Here is a 21,585-nt window from a genome sequence, read left to right as displayed (position 1 = left end):
TCTCTCTCTCTTCTTGGCGTAACGTCCTTATTGGGACAAAGCCTGCTTCTCAGCTTAGTGTTCTATGAGCACTTCCACAGTTATTAACTGAGAGCTTCCTCTGCCAATGACCATTTTGCATGCGTATATCGTGTGGCAGGCACGAAGATACTCTATGCCCAAGGAAGTCAAGGAAATTTGCTTTACGAAAAGATCCTGGACCGACCGGGAATCGAACCCGTCACCCTCAGCATGGTCATGCTGAATACCCGTGCGTTTACCGCCTCGGCTATATGGGCCCTGTACACTGTAAATCTTTTTTGCTGTTATTCTGCAAACTTTGTTGTTTTTTTTTGTGCTGATTGCATTCAGCAATACTAATTTACTGAGTATCAGCCATTATTTTTCAACTTGTTGAACCATTCAGCAATATAATGTTGACAGTTGATCAGCTTGTGCTGAAATTCAACAAAAATGTTGCTGAAATTCAGCAATTTATCTTGCTGTTTTTTTTGCGCTGGAAACATTAAAAAATGGTATGTACGCAGGTGCGGGAACGAAATCTGCAAACAAGCGTTAGGTTGGTACCCAGCAGAACATCACAGCAGAGAAAGACCCAATGGCTAATGGCGGCGCAGGATCAACAAGGAAATAAAGGAAGTCGACAGAAATTAGACCTGGCCACAGGTCAAGGCCATGTCAGGCAATCGCCCAGGATGGAGATTTTTCAATTCGGCCCTCTGCACCACTATGGGTGCTCAGGACTGAAAGTAATAGAAGTGTGTTACTTAACTGAACCACTAATGTTCATTATAAAGTAAATTCTAAGATCTGTAATTTCAAGTCAGCAAAGCATTGATGGTTTCAATGACATCCAATACCGACTCAACACACTCACTTTCAGTTTCCGTTGCACAACAGCGTGTACGTGACTTTCATTCACCAAAGGTTTGGACTTCCGTTGGAATGGATTCAATCACATTTGGTGGGCAGTAGCACTTACTTCCGCAGAGGGTATAATAATAACGCTCCCTGCATTGAATTTTTACGGTCATTTGCATCCGAATACGGGACGACAGTATTTCATAACAACCTGAGCCACCTTCGTTCAGGCTGGCAAGTTATTTTTGCCGAATTCGTCAGACAGTTTGACACCCACCCACTCACTTTTAGCGTATACTTATTTTCAAGAGGTTCAAGAGGCAAGCCATTTGCTATTGTCGAGTTCCACTTGTACGTGGTGGCGTCTCTGCGGTATGGCGAGCACTGTAAGAGCACAATAATAGTTTCACCTTCTTAGCGCCACTTTTGGAATATGATTATAATTATCGTTTGATGTTGACCGTAACTAAGTGTGGGTTTGACTTGGCTGTTTTTTTTTTCTTGGCGGGACAGAGCCTACTCCTAAGGAAGGAGATCTATGCGTCAGTAAATTCTAAGTTGAGTGCCCGAAAACTTTTTTTTCTTCTACATCTTCACATTTCTGCTCAACATAATCAATGATTGAATGAAATAACAAGAAATGACCTTCGGCAGTTTTTAACTTATTATGATAAGGATGTGTACGGAGTCATTGAGGTATTTTATGTTGTCTTCTTGTTTTTGACGTGACGTTATAACTGGGACAAAGTCTACTCTACAGCATAGTATTTACACTCTTACACTATTTAACACTATTACACTATTTAACACTCCCATTGTGATTAACTGAGAGCTTCCTCTGTCAATGATCATTTTGGCATGTGTTTATTATGTGGCAGGCACGAAGATACTCTATACCAAAGAAAGCCAAGGAAATTTTCATTGCGAAAAGTTCCTGGACCGACCGATGATCGAACCCATCACACTCAGCATGGTCTTTCCACATAGACACATAGACTATATGGGCCCTATTGAGGTACTACACTACCTTTTGCATAATATGCATCATTTAGCAGTGCATTATTCTGCCAAAAATTTTGTATATCATTAAAATCAACATAAACAATAACATTTCAGGCCAGATACAATGTCACCTTATAAAGGGTGCAAACATAGCTAAATACAACTCGACAAGAAAATACACAAGCAATGCTTGCTTAATGCTTACACAAATTCCCAACAGGGCCAATGAAGCAAGTATGCATATAAAATACACGGATGGCGTGTGTTATGCTTTTTATTTACCACTGACCACTCCGCACCGGCACCACCATCGCATATTGTGAATCAAGCTGGTAGGTACCTAAGTATAAGTCTTAGCTAAGTAGCATTAATAAAACGGCAAAGGAGACCGACGACCACCGCTTTGAATAGGGAATAGAAAAATGGTCGCACATTCACAATGTTTATTGATTATAGACGAAGAAGAAAAAACAGCTGGTGCGGCGTAAATTATAAGACTTGCAAGGCGAAATTACGTGTTGAATGGGAAGCCCATGTGAATAAATGGTATCCGCGACACCACGCTTGCATCATATTATGCAGGTAAGGCAGCGTATAGATTGATTGAAGGTGTGAGCGATTCGTTCGGTTTTCGGTTCACTCAGGTTTGTTGTAGCTATCGAGCACGACTGGACGGACGCCTGGCGGATCTTATGTTGAAACTTGAAGGTTTGGTGAATCAATTTGCAACTTCATGGACACTAATGACGACATCCAATGGTGAGTGACATGCAGCGACATGTCGTTCCTATAACATGCGGAATAAATTATTCGTCGTCAGTGCTTCACGCGGATACTGGTGTTTACGGCGTTGACTCACCACAAGAAGAAGACTCACCAAAAGACAAATGCTCGCGTGACGAAAATTAAGCATTCCATTTTCGAGTTAGTTACGTTTTACGTCAAGGTTCTACAAAACTGTTATCGTATACTTAAAATAAGACAAATCAAATCAGTAAAACTAAAGGCGCGAGTGCACAGGTACAGCTCAATGATCAAACATCTGATTTGACTCGATCAGATTTTTATAAGTGTCAAACAGATGCTGGCCCCTTCAGTTCATTTCTTGTCAAATATTTGACCCTGTGTACTCGAAACCTAAGGCATCAAGTATTGCGAATCTTTTCTGAAATCCGCATACCGGCCAACAACTGGTGCGCCGACAGCCCATGCGCCGGGCTGTGCGCCATACAAAATGTAAATAAACAAGTGTCAAAATGGTTCGCGCCAAGAGCTCTATCTCTCTTAGGGTTCGGTTCCATTTTTTGTCTAAAACATTGAACGTCTTTATGTCTGGAAATAATGTACAACAAAGATATTATTGACGGTAACAACGCTTTTACTTCATTAAACCACTGATTAATAGTGATTTGGCTAGTGAAAAACTTGGCGCATAGGCAATCGGCGCGCAAATTGTGCGCTGGTGTGCGGATTTGAGTTAATCGTCGCAAAGTGCCCAACACAAATTATACCCTGGCGCGCAACCTAGAGGTTGAAGAGAAACTTGCCGAAATGCTAAAAATTCTCGAGAAGCTCAATATACAGGGTCAACCATTTGACAAGGAATGAACTGAATAAACCTCAGTTCGGCACTTATGAAAATACGATTGAGTCAAACCATATGTTTGATCATTGATTTGTTTTTGGTCAAATATATTAGCCTCCAGGTATCAGGTATCTAGGTCGGCTCCAGAGGCACGTTATCCTCAATTCGGAAAATTTGTGCCATCGCCATGATAAAAGCTTATTCTATCATTTACCTGAAAGGCCATTGCATAATAACCCACAAAGCGTAAAGGGAGCCTATAGCTCTTTACCACAGCGGGTTAAGAACAACAGAACATTCTGAAGATTGTGGTTTCTGGAGTCAGTTTCACTCGATAAATGTACTCAGAAAAGCAGCTGCGCAAAAACTGGACAGTTGTGTATCAAATGATACGAAGTTCCATAATCGGATTCACAGCTATGGCTATCACGTACAAATGTATCAGCTTGCTGTACATTTGCCATGTGGTAGCTGAGTCGTTAGTGACCAGTCAATGCTTTGACCAGCATGTTGCAATTCTGCTTCGACAGATTTGTAAGATACTTCGTCACCCTTGGAGATGGCTTAGTAGGGTATCGCGCCACTTGGGCGGTGGCTTCTATATTCGTCTGTTTTCCACTATAACTCAGTCAATTTTTAACCAATTGACTTGAAATGTTGTACACGGGTAGATACTATACCTATCTCAGCACATTCCAAAAGTTGTGTTAATTGGTTCAAATTTGACTGAGTTATAGTGGAAAACAGACGAATATAGAAGCCACCGCCCAAGTGGCGCGATTCCCTACAATACAATTTGGTTTGACGACATGACTCCAAACTATTCTAGTATTGTCTGTGTTGAGGGGCAGCCCAGGTGTGAATCTGAAGCTTTACCCAACACTTCGATATCGGAATAGCTGGCTCAGGGCCAATGAAGTCATGTAATGCTCCAATGCCATTTCTTTTCAGCGATGGAAGAATGGTCAGGTACACCCTTAAACGAAAGTACACAGCGAATGAGTAACTTGCGAAAAGACAAAGGATTTTTCACTCATATTTGTGTACGACTGGATCAGCACAAAAAATGTGCTGATCCGTTGTTAGACAAATTTGCGAAAAATTTCACACAAGTTTGCATGAAATCTTTTGTCTTTTCGATCGCTGCGTGAAAGTCACTCCTTGCTCTGTGTACATCGATCTTTCCGTGTACCCATAGAAGGTGAACAGCATTTGCTGAGTTCAGCTCATCGTTTTGAATTCGACAAGCGATAACTAACTTCGACCTCACACTTAAAACATTCGTGTAAATTTGCATTGATTTCGATGCACATATTTGGAGCATCAAAATAAACGCAAATTTACATCGAGCTTGTAATTTACAATGCTTGAAATGAAAGACAACGTGTGTAAATTTACACGTCGTTGAAATTTACTCGAAGCGCGCCACGCGCTTGGTTCTCCTATTCTGTTTCGTTCCCACTTGTTCCAAATCACAAGAAAGCAGCATCATTTTCTCCCCCGAGATTTCAGGTTGCAAAAAAAACAAAACATGCTTTGGGAAGGATACTTGTGGACGATTTATTAATTCACTTCATTTTGATTTTTGATTGAATGATTTATCGAATTACTCCGATAGCTGCGTGTGGGGACGAGCGGATTAGACAGAGTCTCCCGGCTTCCCGATTGTGACGGGATTGAGGGTATCTGAAAGCAAGCAAAGTTTCGATGCCAACTAGAATAAATTTTGCATTCTAATATTAGATGGAACCTACCTGCAGATATTTGTATATAAGGTAGTCTGTAAGATACACGAAACTCGCGTACGTTATGCTTAAATCACGAATCAGCAGCAGAAATTCACGAAACCAATTAAGAAGGCCGCTGATGAACAAAACCAATCGAAGACTGGGTAACGCGTCAGCCATATTCCTTTTCCGTTGCGATTCAAAATCGTTTAGTTTTACACGATGATGTAAATGTAAATGTTTTTCGATTTAAAAGCCAATGTATGTTGATTTATTTTTAAAAATGTGCTGAATTTTACATTGAGAAGTAATATCATGTGAATAAAGCTACATTATTACGTCTTTTTCCATGCTCCAATTATGTGCATTGATTTTAATAGAATTTCAAATCGAATTATCTTTTCAATTCGTGTAAAATCACAGTGTTTATGATTTACATCCAGTTTAAATTTCAAAAATTTTAGCTGTGCTAGAGTTGGCCGAAGCAAGTGCTTTAAGGCCGCACGGGACGACGTGTAATTTTTTCTATCTTCCCTCTCTTTCTAACAATTTGCCTCGCGATTTTGAAGAAGCAAATATCAATTTCCACTGCACTGACGTAGCTGAAACTTTAGTCGATTGTGCACCACAAGTGAGCAAATGAACGATCAAATTTCTAGTCAATACCTAATATGAAGTAGAAGTTGAGCTTTGCATCTTACTAGCAACAGAGCAATGGCGGACGACTCAACCACCGTCCCGTCCGGCCTTAATAGCAGCCTGGCTATCTCAACAGAAGTATATTATTTTGCCCATTACGTGTTGCTGAAGTGCTGATTGCACTCCGTACATAAGAGCAAAGATTTCGACCTTAAAAACGGTGCAATTTCTACCAAGTGAGTAAGACTGATGCAGCCTTAGCTCACGATAATAAACACCAGAAACCTCTGCTCGACTTTTGAGAGGCTCCCTTCTCAGTGTAACATACGATGCCGTCTGAAATACTTCTTTCCAGATATCCAGATGTCCACTCTTCCCGGGAAGGGAATTTCGTGGAAAATGTCCTATATGGGAAATTACAAGTAATTGTAAGATCACTTGGAGCAAGGACAATTTTATCCCAATTCATCAAAAGTGGAAACAACGAGGTGTGTGTTGATGTGCGGTTCACAGGATTTTCCTCTAGTAGACCGAGTACCCGTAGACGGTAAGTGCAAGAAAGTGCTTCTTGTTTGAGATGAATGTGTAGTGGAGCAACGTCAAAGAGAACTTCGAGCGCTGCCGTGGGAGTTGAAGAGAACGCTCCAGACAACGCCTTTGGAGATGGCCTAATTTTGATTAAACCGTTCTAACTTCGCCTTTTTGCCACAACACAAGACATCCATAGGTCAATATTGGCCGAATAACAGTTATGTAGATCCATTTGATATACTTGGGTTTTAGACCCCAAATTGAACCAAAGGTTCGCCGGCATTGCACGAAGGCTATACAAGCTTTCTTGATTCTGAACTCAATGTGAGGTGTCCAGGAAAGCTTGGAATCAAGAATGGCTCCAACGTACTTAACCTGTTTCGTCACATCGATTTCAGAATTAAAGAAACGAAAAGGTCGAACGCAATTACAGTTTCGCCTTTCCGTAAAAAGAACAATAGATGTTTTACTCGGATTAACCAAAAGGCCATATTGGCGACACCAACCCTCAACTACCTGCATCAGGTCGAAAAGGGTGGTGATACACATACCAACTAACAATGCTAGGTAGTCGTCGGCAAAACCATAAGTAGGAAAACCGCTATTATTGAGTTGCCTCAATAGCGTATCTGCTACGAGATTCCACAAAAGCGGTGACAAGACTCCCCCTTGGGGGCATCCACAAACACTCAGTTTCCTAATCCCTGCTAGACGCAATGTCGAGAAGAGATATCGGTTTTTGAGCATTTGTTGAATCCAATTGGAAATTATTGGAGATATACCATGACTCCGTGCGGCTTCTAATATGACATCGAAAGGCACATTGTCAAAGGCACTCTCGATATCTAATAAAACACCCAAACAAGATTGCTTTTGAGCGAATGCTTTTTCGATATCGTAAATAACCTTGTGTAAAAGAACTGTGACTCTTTTACACAAGGTTATTTACGATATCTAGAAAGCATTACCAGACTTACCAGATTGGTAGGCATGTTGGTTCACATTAAGAGGCACGTTGGCCAGATGAACATCACGGATGTGATGATCCACAATGCGTTCTAAGCATTTCAGAAGAAAAGAGGTCAAACTGATAGGTCTGAAACTCTTTGCTTCTTCATACGACGCACGACCCACTTTCGGAATAAACTTCACAGTAATATCCCGCCAAGATTTGGGAATATACCCTGTAGCATAACTGCAAACAAGTATTTTTTTCAAAACATGTTTGAAATAATCAAATCCCTTCTGAAGCAAAATAGGATAAACCCCATCTGCCCCAGAAGATTTGAAAGGAGCAAAGCTATGAAGTGCCCACTCAATCGATTCTATAGTTACAATACTCCGAGCCGATGCCAGGGAATCGTAGCTACAAGAAAAGACATCAGGTTCATCCGAAGATGGAATATCCACACATCCAGGAGTCTCAGATCCAGGATAGTGTGAGCTGAATAAGCATTCCAGAACTTCCTCATCAGAGGAAGTCAGATCGCCATTTGGCAAACGAAGTTCGTTCACGCGGAAATCCTTAGATTTCGCAAGGATTTTATTTAACCGACTGACTTCACTCAAACTGGAAACATTTGTACAAAGGTTTTTCCAGCCGGGTCGTTTAGCAGACCGGAGAGCTTTCCTGTGGGCCTTGCGAGCCGACCTGAAAGCCTCCGAACCTGCCGAACATCGTCTGTTCCACCTCTTTCTACATTGTTTCCAGAGTTTCTCTTGTGATCTTCACAGACCTTAGAGGGCATGCTTCTTTAAAAGCTTCCATGATGAAGGTCGTTGTAGTGTCAACGGCATCATCTAAATCACTTGGAGTGTCAATGGATGGTGAATATCCAGGAAATATGGCCGCAACCAAATCAGTGAAGAGATCCCAGTTGGAACCGGGAATTCCTGAAACGGAAAGTTTGCGAAGTAACATTTGAATGTTTCAAAAAGATCTAGCGATGGTCAGATAAAGATTCTTTATCTCACACATGCCAATTGGTCAGCTCGGGACTAGAGCAAAGCGTTATTGACTAAATTGAGTAATCCAAGATCCTTTCTACTTTAGTATCCCATCAAACTGGAGTCACTCAAGTTGATGTCTGAACTGCCCCAGATGATACGGTGAGTATTAGCATCACTGCCAACAATTAGCGTAAGTCCCTAGGGGATGGTTCATCATGCGGAAAAAAACTGAATAGGCGTATTTCCAGTTGAGGTTTCTTGGAAGCCGTTTCCAATAAATACATCAATTGTGACAGCACATACATCTCTGGTGGTTAATTCAGAGACGAGTGTGACAACGATTGCGTTGTTGACAAGCACACATGCTCGAGGCATGACTCGCGAGTTTATTGTTTCATTTTTACTGAAAGAAGCAAACACCGGATTTACAAGGTTTCCTACATCAAAATTTCCTTTACGAAAGTAAGGTTCACAGCCACTTGGGCTGTATCTTTTTGCATTGGTTCGCAAAGATTCATCATTGCTAAAGATTGTCTCGAGTTATCCTTACCGTAGCCACTACTCAAACTAGACATGATCAGACTCTTTACAAGCAGCCAATTAGCCCCCATTGCTTAAAAAAGGGTAAGACAACCTAAAACTCACACTCCGAAACGGTCTATATATGTCAAGTGTTTACCGGTGACTAGTAACAGGATGGCATCTGCGTACACATCACAGGAACGTAGGTTATAAATTATCACAATAGTTAAAATAGTCACTTGTTTAAAAGAAAATATGACGTTATTTGAAACGGCTCATAAATATGAACTTTATGGTGACTGCTCCAAATTTCGAAATTAATGAACAAGTCACGAAAAAAGGATTTGTTAACAAGCCTGAGATTAAATAAGTCATCAAAAATCCACAGATTTCTATAAAACAAACATAAATGAAATTTCTAGATATATTTGAATGTATCACACTCCATACATATAAGAATCGGTATTCATATGGTCCATTGCTAGTTTATCATGTATTTGTCAGACAACAAACCTTTTATCAGTTGATTAGCAATTTCAAAGTGATAGAATAACTCTTGCAAATATGATTCAAAGGAAAAGCCTGATGATGTGCCTTGCTCCATAAGAATCAAAGTGTCTTATCGATTTATACTGAGCGCTTGTTACTGATACGCGGTGAATCACCATATTCTTCTTTTATTGTTCGTGCAGTTGAAAATCGGAATTTTTGACACGCGAAAATCGATGTTTCTCCTAAACCGTGTGTCGGACGTACGTCGGGCACAGTGCGCTGGATAGAGGGCCAGGTCCGCTGTCCAGCGCACTACGTCCGACGTTAGGTTTCACGTATGGATTTTGAGAAAATTCGATTGTCGGGTGTGGGGAAACTTCGGGTTTCAACCGCGACGACAATACATTTTATAAGCTTGCGTACCTACTTTACCTCGTCAGTCTAAGCTTAGCAGTGTAACATAGAGCTTTTTTCGAATCCTGTAAAAATACAATACTCACATAAATAGTACCTAGAAGAGTTATCCAATCATTCCGCAATTCGTCAATAGCACAACGATCGCAGAGCAGAACCAAAGACGGAAGGACTGCCTAATTTTATGTACACACAACGACACCAATAATAACATCACCAACAGAAGCTGACCAGGAAGATAACCAAAGTAAAGAAAACAACCACGGCGACGACGTCTGCGTGAGACGTTCTCCTTGTCCCTCTCTGGCACTTACGACAGGCTAGCTAACTCGTTCACTTCATCCACCTTCTTGTGGCAGCTCCAACTGCAAGCACTGCATTTCTACACTCCCCCTCCCATAGCTTCCATGTTGGGGAAAAATAGACATGAATAATATTTTCTTCTATTTTGACACATGCAAATGAACCATGCAACCCGTTTCCCGTTTTTCCTTTTACAATCTCGTTCACAATGGTCACCATGGGTCGGTACCCAGCCACCAGCCACACCAACACGCAACCCTCGACGGGCGGAACTCCGAAATGACTTCAGATTTCCCTTCCCGTTGTTGTCTGCACGATCTTTTTGCTTGCGTTTTGGGTTTTCTTCTCTCTGGTGCAAACCTGAGACGTGCAAACTTCCACTTTAGACACACACGACACGGCCTATGAGCTTGTTCCATCCCAAGGAACGGGGTGCGGTTTCTTTATTTTTATGACTTTTTCCTTCACCAACTGCACTGTTTTCTCACTTGAGCGGGCCTTCCTCGCATTTTCGACGAAAATAGGCACGGAACGCTAGCACTAGTGTGATGAGAAACCACCCGAGAGCAATTCACACAGAGACACGACATCCATTAAGCCTAACGAATTTTCATATCCATCGTCGCTCACAAACATCCGCCACAGCAGCAGCAGCAGCAGCAGACCCAGCAGCTCAGCCACCCGTTCGAAATTTCGAGGGCCAAGCACTCGCACTATTTAAACCCCACAAACGAGCTTGAATATTCACCTTTTCGCGTTTGGTCACTTGCTAATAGTCTCCGGAACACAGTTACGAAATGCAGTCGACGATTTGGAAAAGAAAAAAATAGTTTTTTTTTATGAAAAAACTCCCGTCGCGCAGATTGGGTTCTACTCGTTACAAACTAAAATGAAAGAATGAGAAAAATATTCAGCCAGCAGCAGCCAGAAGCAAAACGACCAAGAGCTCGTGGTTTGTCTTGTCTCCCAACAACACACCAACACTAGCGCAAGTTCGTTTGACGTTTGTATTACGGGTAGTACTAGATCATTCGAGCCAAGTCGTTAAAAAAGGAGGTAATTTCACCTGGTGGTTTTTGGACTTTTTGGACAAGACCGTTTTCGTTTTTGCGGCGGTGCTCATACACTCAGAAATAAAAAAGTATATACACTGAACGAAAACCCCATCCCGAAATCAACTGATTTGTCCGACCATCCATTCCAAATTACCAAAATCGTGTTCTCGAATGACGAATCAGTCATACGGCAATCATCCTAAAAAGCCGATGACGATCATCTTGTTTGCGTATGAGTCGACGCACGCTGTGTGAATGATTATTAGTTGCAGAGCGTAGGCCGCTCAGATGCACCGAATTTATTCATCGATAGCGTAACAAGTTCCTTGATCGTGACACCCGGGTCGTTGACGATTTCGCTTCGTATGTCTTAGACATGCCATCTTTTTTTTTGAAAAGGATGCCCGCGAGAGTATCCTGGTCACAAAGCACATCATTTTTTTGGAAAAGATAGCGGTGACATTATTGTTATCAATCGCTAAAAAACAAGGTTGCTCGACCATATGGTTGACATTCAATTTTCATATCACTGTCATCCGGTTTTAGGATGACATCATTCGGTCGGTGGACCATACGCTTTCCGACCAAATGTCGTTAAGGGGCGTGATCGTATCGCCTCTCAGTCGATCTTGGGCGGGGAGTTTCGTTCAGTGTACGGAATTTCTGATATTTATGCATTTTGTGTCCGCATCTCTCTCACTCTCTTTCTGTTTTCATGCTATCCGCTGCTTCATCTGGGTCGAAAAATCACTTCGCTTTAACCTAGGCTAAACGGCAGAACGCATGAAAACAGAAAGGGAATAAGAGAGATGCGGAATAAAATTGAATAAAATGCATAAATCTGGAGCTCAATTTGAAAAGGTCGTATGTGCTTTTGTCGATTAAAAATTCGATCAGTTGGATTCGCTTATTATAGCAAAAACCGTTGAAATTGAACAAAGTTGATACATACAGCGGAATCATCACAAAACAGGCTTTCCGTTCCATCATTAAAAGTCTCCAAAATATCTTCCCTATTGCTACAATAACTAAAATAAACTGATCGAATTTTATATCGACAAATGTACATACGACCTATTCAAATCGAGCTCCAGAAATAATAGTAATTCCGTGTATACTTTTATTTCTGAGTGTAGACCAAGGCTAGTCCGTTTAGTAATGACAGCTATCAGTTAGCTCTTTTCATATTGTCGTCGCGGTTGGATCTGACCCTCTATCCAGCGCACAGTGTCCGACGGAAGTCCGAATCACGGTTTAGGAGAAAAATCGATTTTCGCGTGTCAAAAACTCCGATTTTCAACTGCACGAACAATGCTGGAGCTCGATTTGAAAAGGTCGTATGTGCTTTTGTCGATTAAAAATTCGATCAGTTGGATTCCCTCATTATAGCAAAAACCGTTGAAATTGGACAAAGTTGATACATACAGGAGAATCATCACAAAACAGGCCTTCCATTCCATCATTAAAAATCTCCAAAATATCTTCCCTATTGCTACAATAACTAAAATAAACTGATCGAATTTTATATCGACAAATGTACATACGACCTATTCAAATCGAGCTCCAGAATGAGTCATTTTACGAGACGTTTCGGATCAGCTGATCGCTCATTTCATGAATGAAAATTTGACAGGAGGTTGTTCCCAAGCCCGTGAGTGTTAATATCAATATCAACACTGTTGTCGTTTCGTAAAATAGACTATACACAAAAAAAGAGAACCCGGATATAAAATTACCATGCATTACATGGTAAATATTGTTCGTACAGTTGAAAATCGGAATTTTTGACACGTGAAAATCGCTGTTTCTCCTAAACCGTGTGTCGGACGTACGTCGGGCACAGTGCGCTGGATAGAGGGCCAGGGTCGCTGTCCAGCGCACTAGGTCCGACGTTAGCTTTCACGAATGTATTTTGAGAAAACTCGATTGTCGGGGGTGAGCAGGGGTGTGAGGAAACTTCGGGTTTCAACCGCGACGACAATATTATTAACATATGACCACAAACAGCATCAAATTAGTCAAGAAATCATATAACCCTCGCTGTTTGCACCATTTCTTTGCAGAATGCAGATCTGATCATCTCACCATACAAAAATCCAGCTCACTACTTTCAATCTAGTACTTCACTGATTGCGTCCTATTTTCGAAAAAAGGTGTTGTAACAATAAAATTTATCGTATTTTTATGATATTTTTTATCAGGGATACTTCTCGCACAGACAAACAGACGTAACACTCTGATAATTCACATCGTACACCGATTTAACGGTCTTTTTCAAAATTTGATAGTTGGCCAACTGCCCAACCGTGGCGCTCGCATCGTTTTTGTTCGAGTTTGACGTTTGCTCACTACCGCCACCTAGTTGGTGGTCGGCCAAACATAGGCCTTTTAGCATTGGGCGAATATGTTTTCGTGACTATGATTTGAATCGAAAAATGTTCGGAGTGTTACGTCTGTTTGTCTGTGCTTCTCGTTTTTTTTGATTTTGCGAGCTATCAAAATGTTTGTTTGTCTGTGGTTTTAAATAGGCGTGTGGGCGTGTGTAAAGAAATAGGAAGCAATCAGTGAAGTACTAGATTGAAAGTAGTGAGCTGGATTTTTGTATGGTGAGATGATCAGTTCTCCGTTTCTGCAATAAAATGGTGCAAACAGCGTGGGTTATACGATTTCTTGCCTAATTTGATGCTGTTTGAGCAAAAGTTTGGGTAACTGTGTTGTTGTATTATTTATTTCTTGCAACTTCAACAACACAGTTACCCAAACTTTTGCTTCAACAGCATCAAATTAGGCAAGGAATCATAGAACCCACGCTGTTTGCACCATTTCATTGCAGAAACGGAGAACTGATCATCTCACCATACAAAAATCCAGCTCACTACTTTCAATCTAGTACTTCACTGATTGCTTCCTATTGATACTTTACTGGCAACACTGCATTTATATTCTAGTACCTCAATGTAGTTTTGACAGCGTCCGTGTTTCTCGCTGGCTGGCGCAGGTGTGTTTTTGTTTTGATTTTATTCGAATCTCTTCTCCAGTCAGTTTGTTGGTTTTTGGAGTACGACTGCAGCGACCAACACGTTTGGTCGTGTTCCGCGGCGTGCTCGCCAGAAAGTAAACTCCATTGGAGTATAAACGAAAACTCGTTGGCAATATAGCGCTAGTTCGCTGCGCCATTTTTCCGCTCTTTTGCTCTGTGCAAAGAGCACCAGAATTGAGAAGAAGAAGAAGAAGTTTGTTGGTTTACATACCTAGCTGAAAATAGCTGAAATTTTATTGTTTTATGTTATTTGAATAACAATTATTACACACAAAGTTAAAAAGTAAGTGTATTTACTACAAAATGGTGATACTCAATTACGAACAGTACAGCGAAATTCAGCAGTTTATTCACAAGTTCCGAGGTTTGTCCATTGATTGCAATCGCGAGCTGCTAAAGAAGTTTCCCCAACATAGCCCGGAAACGCTCGGAAGTATCCTATCGCGAGAGGTCCAGCAGCGTTTGCGGCAAAGCCACGGGAAGATCAGCGCCCGTGGTGAGGACCTACTGGCAGAGTACAATCGCAAGGTCAAATCCACCGGCCAGTTGGACGTCTTACTGCGGATGTCCGTTTCGTTGCGAATTCCTCCGCTTTCTCTGTGCCGGATTATACTGTTACGGAAATACACCGATAAAACGCGGTCCAATGTCGGCAATATGATCAAAAACCCGGATCTGATACCGGACTCCATTCTGGGGGCCAACGTGAGCTACTGTTTGTACAACGAGAACATGGAGGGCCCCATAACGGACACGATTCGACGCTGCATCGGAGAAGAGTACGAGGTCAAGCTGAAGCAAATGGCTCGAGACATGGGCATGGTGTTCTTCGACGAGGGTGATCTGCGAAGGACGGGCTACGATAAAACACCAGACCTCAAGCTGGCCATTCCCTGCATGTACAAAGGACGGGTGGTCAACTGGATCGAAAGCAAGGCATCGTTCGGAGATATGGATTCACACTTGAAATATGTGCGCGATCAGCTGATTAGCTATGGGAATAGGTGTGTATGACAATTTTGTCCAATCTGAGACGTAAAGAGTCAACTGGGAAATTCGCGTCTTCATCTTAATAATTACACTAATCCTTTATTCCAGGTTCGGTAGTGGAATCGTCATTTATTGGTTTGGTTACCTGGATATGATAGCAGACTGTGCCGAAAATGAAGATTGCGTAACCGTCGTGGATCGATTTCCGGGACCAGAGGAATTCGAGTTCCTCAAGTTCAATATTCCTGAGTCGTGTAACAAAGTACTGGATGAAATAAGTTAGTTCTTTTAGTGGTAATGTTTGGATTAAAAATTGTATATCGTGATGTTTTAAATTTTATTAAATAAAGACTAAAGAGATTTGCTATAGCTTAGTGGTTTCATTTCAAGCAGTCGCTCATTTACCGCCAGGCATCAGCACAACTACACAAGCGTTAAAAGGAAAGATACCTAGATACAAATCTATGACCTGTTGTATGAATGAATATTTTTATATATAAATGAACATAAACGTTCCGTTATTCATTGCTGAGTTCTGAGTCGGATTGTACTGTTAGAACAGCTGTTCAAGGTCGCAGTGCGCTGCCGGGACGAACATCGTGGTACTAGAATATAAACAAACTTTTGTCAGAGCCATACTTGGGATGTCAAGGATCGATCGATACTTTCTTGCGTAACATCACGAAAAATGTTTTTTTTTTTAAATTAAACTAATGAGATAATCACTTCGATCTCCGACAACAATAAAAGCGAATGAGAGAGGAAACAAATAAGTGTTTTAAATAAATTCGTTTTCTTAGTTTTTTAGTGCAGTGATTTTAATGCGCAATATTTATTCGATTATTTCGACACAAAAAAAAATACGACACCCCTACTCTTTGGAACCGAAGCACAATCAGGATCAGCGTCAGTGTTGTTTGGTATTCGACAGTTTCCGTGATCGCACCTTCATTTTCGTTGATATTTTCTCTAATTTGTGATAAATATTCCCTATCCCAAACAATGGGTGTTACCATCCTGCAACCGTACCCCGTGGAGAACAAATCGGGCGCGCAAACAATCGAATTCCTGGTGAAGCGCGTCCTGGCGCTGGGAGCCGTCCAGGTCGGTCACTTTCTGGTGGACTGCGAAACGTACACCTCCATTCCGCAGATCGGCGCCACCAAAACCGTCCACATCCTGCACAACTCCGAGCAGCCGGCTTCGGTGTTTTCCATCCTGGACACCGGCGCCAAGCAGATCCCGCTGGTTACGGACGGGCTGTTCGATTTGCTGATGACGCGCATTTCGCCGGTTTACACCTCGAAAAAGCAAACCAAGATCGAATCCAAAGGGCCACGGTTCGAGTTCGGGGACTTCCTGATCAAACTGGGAAGCGTAACCATGAGTCAGAACTTCAAGGGTGTGCTGGTCGAGGTGGAGTACCGACCCTGCCTGGTGGCGTCCAGTTGCTGGGAGCTGATGCGAGAGTTCCTCCAGGGCTTTTTGGGCTCGAACGTCTCCAACACGATTCCGGCTTACTTTGCACAAAGGATCAATATCAATACCAACCATACGAAGGCAAACGACATCTACCAGCCGATCGACACCATCAATCAGTATCTGGAGCATTTCACCAACTATCGGAAACAGACTACACCGGTTGTGGCGCCGAGAGGTTAAGCTTAGGTTACGGTAAGTTAGTTCTTATTTTTTATGAATAAGTTTTTTTGTCAGAATAATAATAAGCGTCTTCCCTGACGTCCATGGTACCTGAGCAGAATTGATTCTGATGACTTCCTTTTTCTATGGACACTCTAGGTCCTTATTGTAATTTATTACTTATTAGCAATGATACGATAACCTATTAGCAAGCTTTATATTGGGTCAAGGAATGATGCAAATTTTGTTATGGACTGGACAGTTTTCCATAACATTAACATTCACATTTTTGCTAGTATAAAAAGTATGCTCACCTATTCTGATTTTCGTGACCGATTTCCGGCAAAAACTTCCTGTTGGGGGATCACTTATCAAGCCTCCAGGTTCGCATTTAATGCTTCATGCATCATGGTGGCCAGCTGATGTTCTAGTTTTCCCAGCTGTATTGTAAGGCTCTAGCCGTAATTTTTACATTTGTTGCCGAACTCGCTGGGCACGAGAGTGACACTGCTGTCAAATCCCTCGAACACGGATTGGAGAAAGAGAAGAAAGAACAAAAGAAAGAAAAAACAAGCAAGAGTTATTGGGATGAGGTTTGCAGTGGAATGAAAGTCTAGAGTTTAAATTAATAACATATAACTAAAGATTTATTAACACAACGATGCGTACACAGAGTAGAATAACTAGCCACAGAAGTCCAATGTCGCGACTGTTCGTGTGACTAACATCTAGTTTGCCACGCCCTTACTGCGTCAGCAGCACTTGCGTGAATCTAACATCCAGCAACCAACAACCTTTTTTATTTTTCCGTGTTTTTACTGGTTGGTGTGAATCTAACAACCAGTTTTTGTACCGTACTTCAACAATGGAGTGACTTTGTACCGATAAGACGATTATTCATGTAAATCATATGCCCGACCAGTTGCAACAACTGAAAATGTTGCGCGACGGCAAAAATGTTGCATCGCATAAAAAATGTTGCATGCCTGTCAAATGTCACCTCTATGAGAATACCAACATAGGTTGAATGTAACGCGATATTAAAAAATGTTGCATGATATGGAAGATGAAACTTGTTGCACGACATTGAAAATGTTGCATCAGATGAAAAATGTTGCATGCCTGCAAAATGCTACCTCTAGTTGAATACAAATGCAGGTTTAATGTTGCGCGTTATAAAAAATGTTGCATGATAAGAAAATTGTTGCACAGCCAAAAAAATGTTGCATGCCTGTAAAATATCACCTCTATGAGAATACTAACATAGGTTGAATGTAACGCGATAATTAAAAATGTTGCACGATATGGAAGATGAAACTTGTTGCACGACATGGAAAATGTTGCATCAGAAGAAAAATGTTGCATGCCTGTACAATATCACCTCTATGAGAATACCAACATAGGTTGAATGTAACGCGATATTAAAAAATGTTGCACGATATGGAAAATGAAACATAAGATGAAACTTGTTGCAAGACATGGAAAATGTTGCATCAGAAGAAAAATGTTGCATGCCTGTAAAATGTCACCTCTATGAGAATACTAACTTAGGTTGAATGTAACGCGATATTAAAAAATGTTGCATGATATGGAAGATGAAACTTGTTGCACGGCATTGAAAATGTTGCATAAGATGAAAAATGTTGCATGCCTGCAAAATGTTACCTCTAGTTGAATACAAATGCAGGTTTAATGTTGCGCGTTATAAAAAATGTTGCATGATATGAAAATTGTTGCACAACCAAAAAAATGTTGCATGCCTGTAAAATATCTCCTCCATGAGAATATTGGCATAGGTTGAATGTCACGCGATATTAAAAATGTGCACGATATGGAAAATGAAGCATGAGATGAAACTTGTTGCACGACATGCAAAATGTTACCTCAAGTAGAATACTAGTGTGTGTTTGATGTCGCACGTTATTAAAAGTATTGCATGATAAGAAAATTGTTGCACAGCAAAAAAAATGTTGCATGCTGCAAAACGCGAGGCGAAACGCCACCTGCTGGGAAATAGTACGGCAAGTTTAATGTCACGCGATGGTAAAAATGTTGCATGACATGAAAATTGTTGCACCGCAAAAAAAAAATGTTGCATGCTGTAAAATGCCATCTCCTGAGAAATAATGACATGAGAATTGTTGCATCGCATGAAAAATGTTGCATAACTGTAAAATGTCACTTCCATAAGAATGCTAATATGCTCCTTAAGAATATTGAAGTGGGTTGAATGTCACGTGATATTAAAAATGTTGCATTGCATGAAAAATATCACCAGCATTAGAATACCAACGGAAGTTGGATGTCACGTGATATTGAAAATGTTGCACGATATCAAAAAAAGTTTCTAGTAAAATACTCATGTCATTTGAATGTCGTCCGGTATTGCACATGTTGCACAATACAAAAAAAAAACACAAATGTTGCACAACACAAAAAACACATATGTTGCACAGCACAAAACATAAAATTGTTGCATCGCATGAAAAATGTTGCATATCTGCAAATGCCATCTCACTAATGTGGGTTTAAATGTGGCATGGCTTGAAAATTATTAAAGGTATTCGCTTAATAGCGTAAACTGATTAAACTGATTAAACGATGCAGTCACCAAGGAAATTTTTGATTATTTCATTCACGAAATCATGAAACACTTCAAATAAACAGAAAATCATGGCTTACGCAGCAATTAAATCTGTTAAGTGACTACCCCTATTGTGTTGCATATTAATTGTAACTATATTATTGCATCTTGCATTGCTTTATAGATTACCGTGCAAATGTTCAATCGTCTAAAATATTTGTTCACACGTCAAACACCAAGGAATGTAGCAAGTAAACAAACCGATTATTCCATGCACCACCCAAAAAGTGTAACCGACGCTTAAAATTTCTAGCAGCGAAACGAACCAATGTATGCTTAAACTGGTGGGAACATATTGTGGTGTGATAAAAAATTTCTGCAGGGGGTCGAATACGGTGCAAAAAAAGTAATATTAATGAAGTCAACAACCAGAAATGGGTCATTTTTGGCAAAAACTGCCCGAGAGAAAGTTTATGTCCCCGGCCTTAATCTTTAGTTTAGACCTCAAGTCAACTATCAAGGGCATCAAAATGAGGGGAGCGTTCGAATTTTATGTTATAGAATTTTTGTTCGAATAATTGATTTTTTCTAGTATAACAGTCACCAACCAGAAAAAGGTCATTTGGCAAAAACTGCTCGAGAGAAAGTTTATGTCTCCGACCTTAACCTTTAGATTAGACCCCAAGTCAACTATCAAGGGCATCAAAATGAGGGGAGCGTACGAATTTTATGTTATAGAATTTTTGTTCGAATAATTGATTTTTTCTAATATAAGAGTCACCAACCAGAAAAATGTGGTTTGGCAAAAACTGCCCGAGAGAAAGTTTATGTCCCCGCCCTTAATCTTTAGTTTGGACCCCAAGTCAACTATCAAGGGCATCAAAATGAGGGGAGCGTTCGAATTTTATGTTATAGAATTTTTGTTCGAATAATTGAGTTTTTCTAGTATAAGAGTCATCAACCAGAAAAAGGTCATTTGGCAAAAACTGCCCGAGAGAAAGTTTATGTCCCCGACCTTAATCTTTAGTTTAGACCCCAAGTCAACTATCAAGGGCATCAAAATAAGGGGAGCGTTCGAATTTTATGTTCTAGAATTTTTATTCGAATATTTAATGTTTTCTAGTATAAGTGTCACCAACCAGAAAAAGGTGGTTTGGCAAAAACTGCCCGAGAGAAAGTTTATGTCCCCGGCCTTAATCTTTAGTTTAGACCCCAAGTCAACTATCAAGGGCATCAAAATAAGGGGAGCGTTCGAATTTTATGTTCTAGAATTTTTATTCTAATATTTAATGTTTTCTAGTAAAAGAGTCACCAACCAGAAAAAGGTGGTTTGGCAAAAACTGCCCGAGAGAAAGTTTATGTCCCCGGCCTTAATCTTTAGTTTAGACCCCAAGTCAACTATCAAGGGCATCAAAATAAGGGGAGCGTTCGAATTTTATGTTCTAGAATTTTTATTCGAATAATTGATTTTTTCTAGTATAAGAGTCACCAACCAGAAAAAGGTCATTTGGCAAAAACTGCCCGAGAGAAAGTTTATGTCCCCGACCTTAATCTTTAGTTTAGACCCCAAGTCAACTATCAAGGGCATCAAAATGAGGGGAGCGTTCGAATTTTATGTTCTAGAATTTTTATTCGAATATTTAATGTTTTCTAGTATAAGAGTCACCAACCAGAAATAGGTTGTTTGGCAAAAACTGCCCGAGAGAAAGTTTATGTCCCCGACCTTAATCTTTAGTTTAGACCCCAAATCAACTATCAAGGGCATCAAAATAAGGGGAGCGTTCGAATTTTATGTTCTAGAATTTTTATTCGAATATTTAATGTTTTCTAGTATAAGTGTCACCAACCAGAAAAAGGTGGTTTGGCAAAAACTGCCCGAGAGAAAGTTTATGTCCCCGGCCTTAATCTTTAGTTTAGACCCCAAGTCAACTATCAAGGGCATCAAAATAAGGGGAGCGTTCGAATTTTATGTTCTAGAATTTTTATTCTAATATTTAATGTTTTCTAGTATAAGAGTCACCAACCAGAAAAAGGTGGTTTGGCAAAAACTGCCCGAGAGAAAGTTTATGTCCCCGGCCTTAATCTTTAGTTTAGACCCCAAGTCAACTATCAAGGGCATCAAAATAAGGGGAGCGTTCGAATTTTATGTTCTAGAATTTTTATTCGAATAATTGATTTTTTCTAGTATAAGAGTCACCAACCAGAAAAAGGTCATTTGGCAAAAACTGCCCGAGAGAAAGTTTATGTCC

At 40.6% G+C, this 21,585-nt stretch overlaps 3 protein-coding genes across 3 annotated transcripts in view; 2 read left to right on the top strand and 1 right to left on the bottom strand.

The window, feature by feature from the left end:
- The window catches only part of LOC109416058 (uncharacterized), a gene marked incomplete at its 3' end in the record, with an annotated part of 35,340 nt that extends 24,410 nt beyond the window's left edge, over nucleotides 1-10,930 (bottom strand). Inside the window, 1 exon segment of the mRNA XM_062844015.1 lies at nucleotides 10,775-10,930.
- Nucleotides 10,931-14,318: 3,388 nt separating this feature from the next.
- LOC109407393 (CDAN1-interacting nuclease 1) lies at nucleotides 14,319-15,480 on the top strand. Its single transcript, XM_019680401.3, has 2 exons — nucleotides 14,319-15,125; nucleotides 15,220-15,480. Exons 1-2 carry the CDS (start codon nucleotides 14,425-14,427, stop codon nucleotides 15,392-15,394), a joined length of 876 nt encoding a protein of 291 aa, XP_019535946.3. The 5' UTR covers nucleotides 14,319-14,424; the 3' UTR covers nucleotides 15,395-15,480.
- Nucleotides 15,481-15,949: 469 nt separating this feature from the next.
- LOC115263288 (mediator of RNA polymerase II transcription subunit 20) lies at nucleotides 15,950-16,862 on the top strand. The gene has a single exon (XM_029866438.2). The coding sequence runs from the start codon at nucleotides 16,114-16,116 to the stop codon at nucleotides 16,771-16,773; it is 660 nt and encodes a 219-aa protein (XP_029722298.1). The 5' UTR covers nucleotides 15,950-16,113; the 3' UTR covers nucleotides 16,774-16,862.
- Nucleotides 16,863-21,585: the final 4,723 nt, after the last annotated feature.

Source organism: Aedes albopictus, unplaced genomic scaffold, assembly GCF_035046485.1.
Source record: "Aedes albopictus strain Foshan unplaced genomic scaffold, AalbF5 HiC_scaffold_74, whole genome shotgun sequence".
NCBI lineage: Eukaryota > Metazoa > Arthropoda > Insecta > Diptera > Culicidae > Aedes > Aedes albopictus.
Note: the sequence above shows the minus strand (reverse complement) of the source record. Positions and strands in the feature narration are given on the sequence as shown.

Excerpts from the sequence above, each read along its gene's own strand:
- LOC109407393 (XM_019680401.3), top strand. The coding sequence starts at position 14,425 with ATGGTGATACTCAATTACGAACAGTACAGCGAAATTCAGCAGTTTATT. Across the intron at positions 15,126-15,219 it reads CTGATTAGCTATGGGAATAG|GTTCGGTAGTGGAATCGTCA; the intron begins GTGTGTATGACA and ends CCTTTATTCCAG.
- LOC115263288 (XM_029866438.2), top strand. The coding sequence starts at position 16,114 with ATGGGTGTTACCATCCTGCAACCGTACCCCGTGGAGAACAAATCGGGC.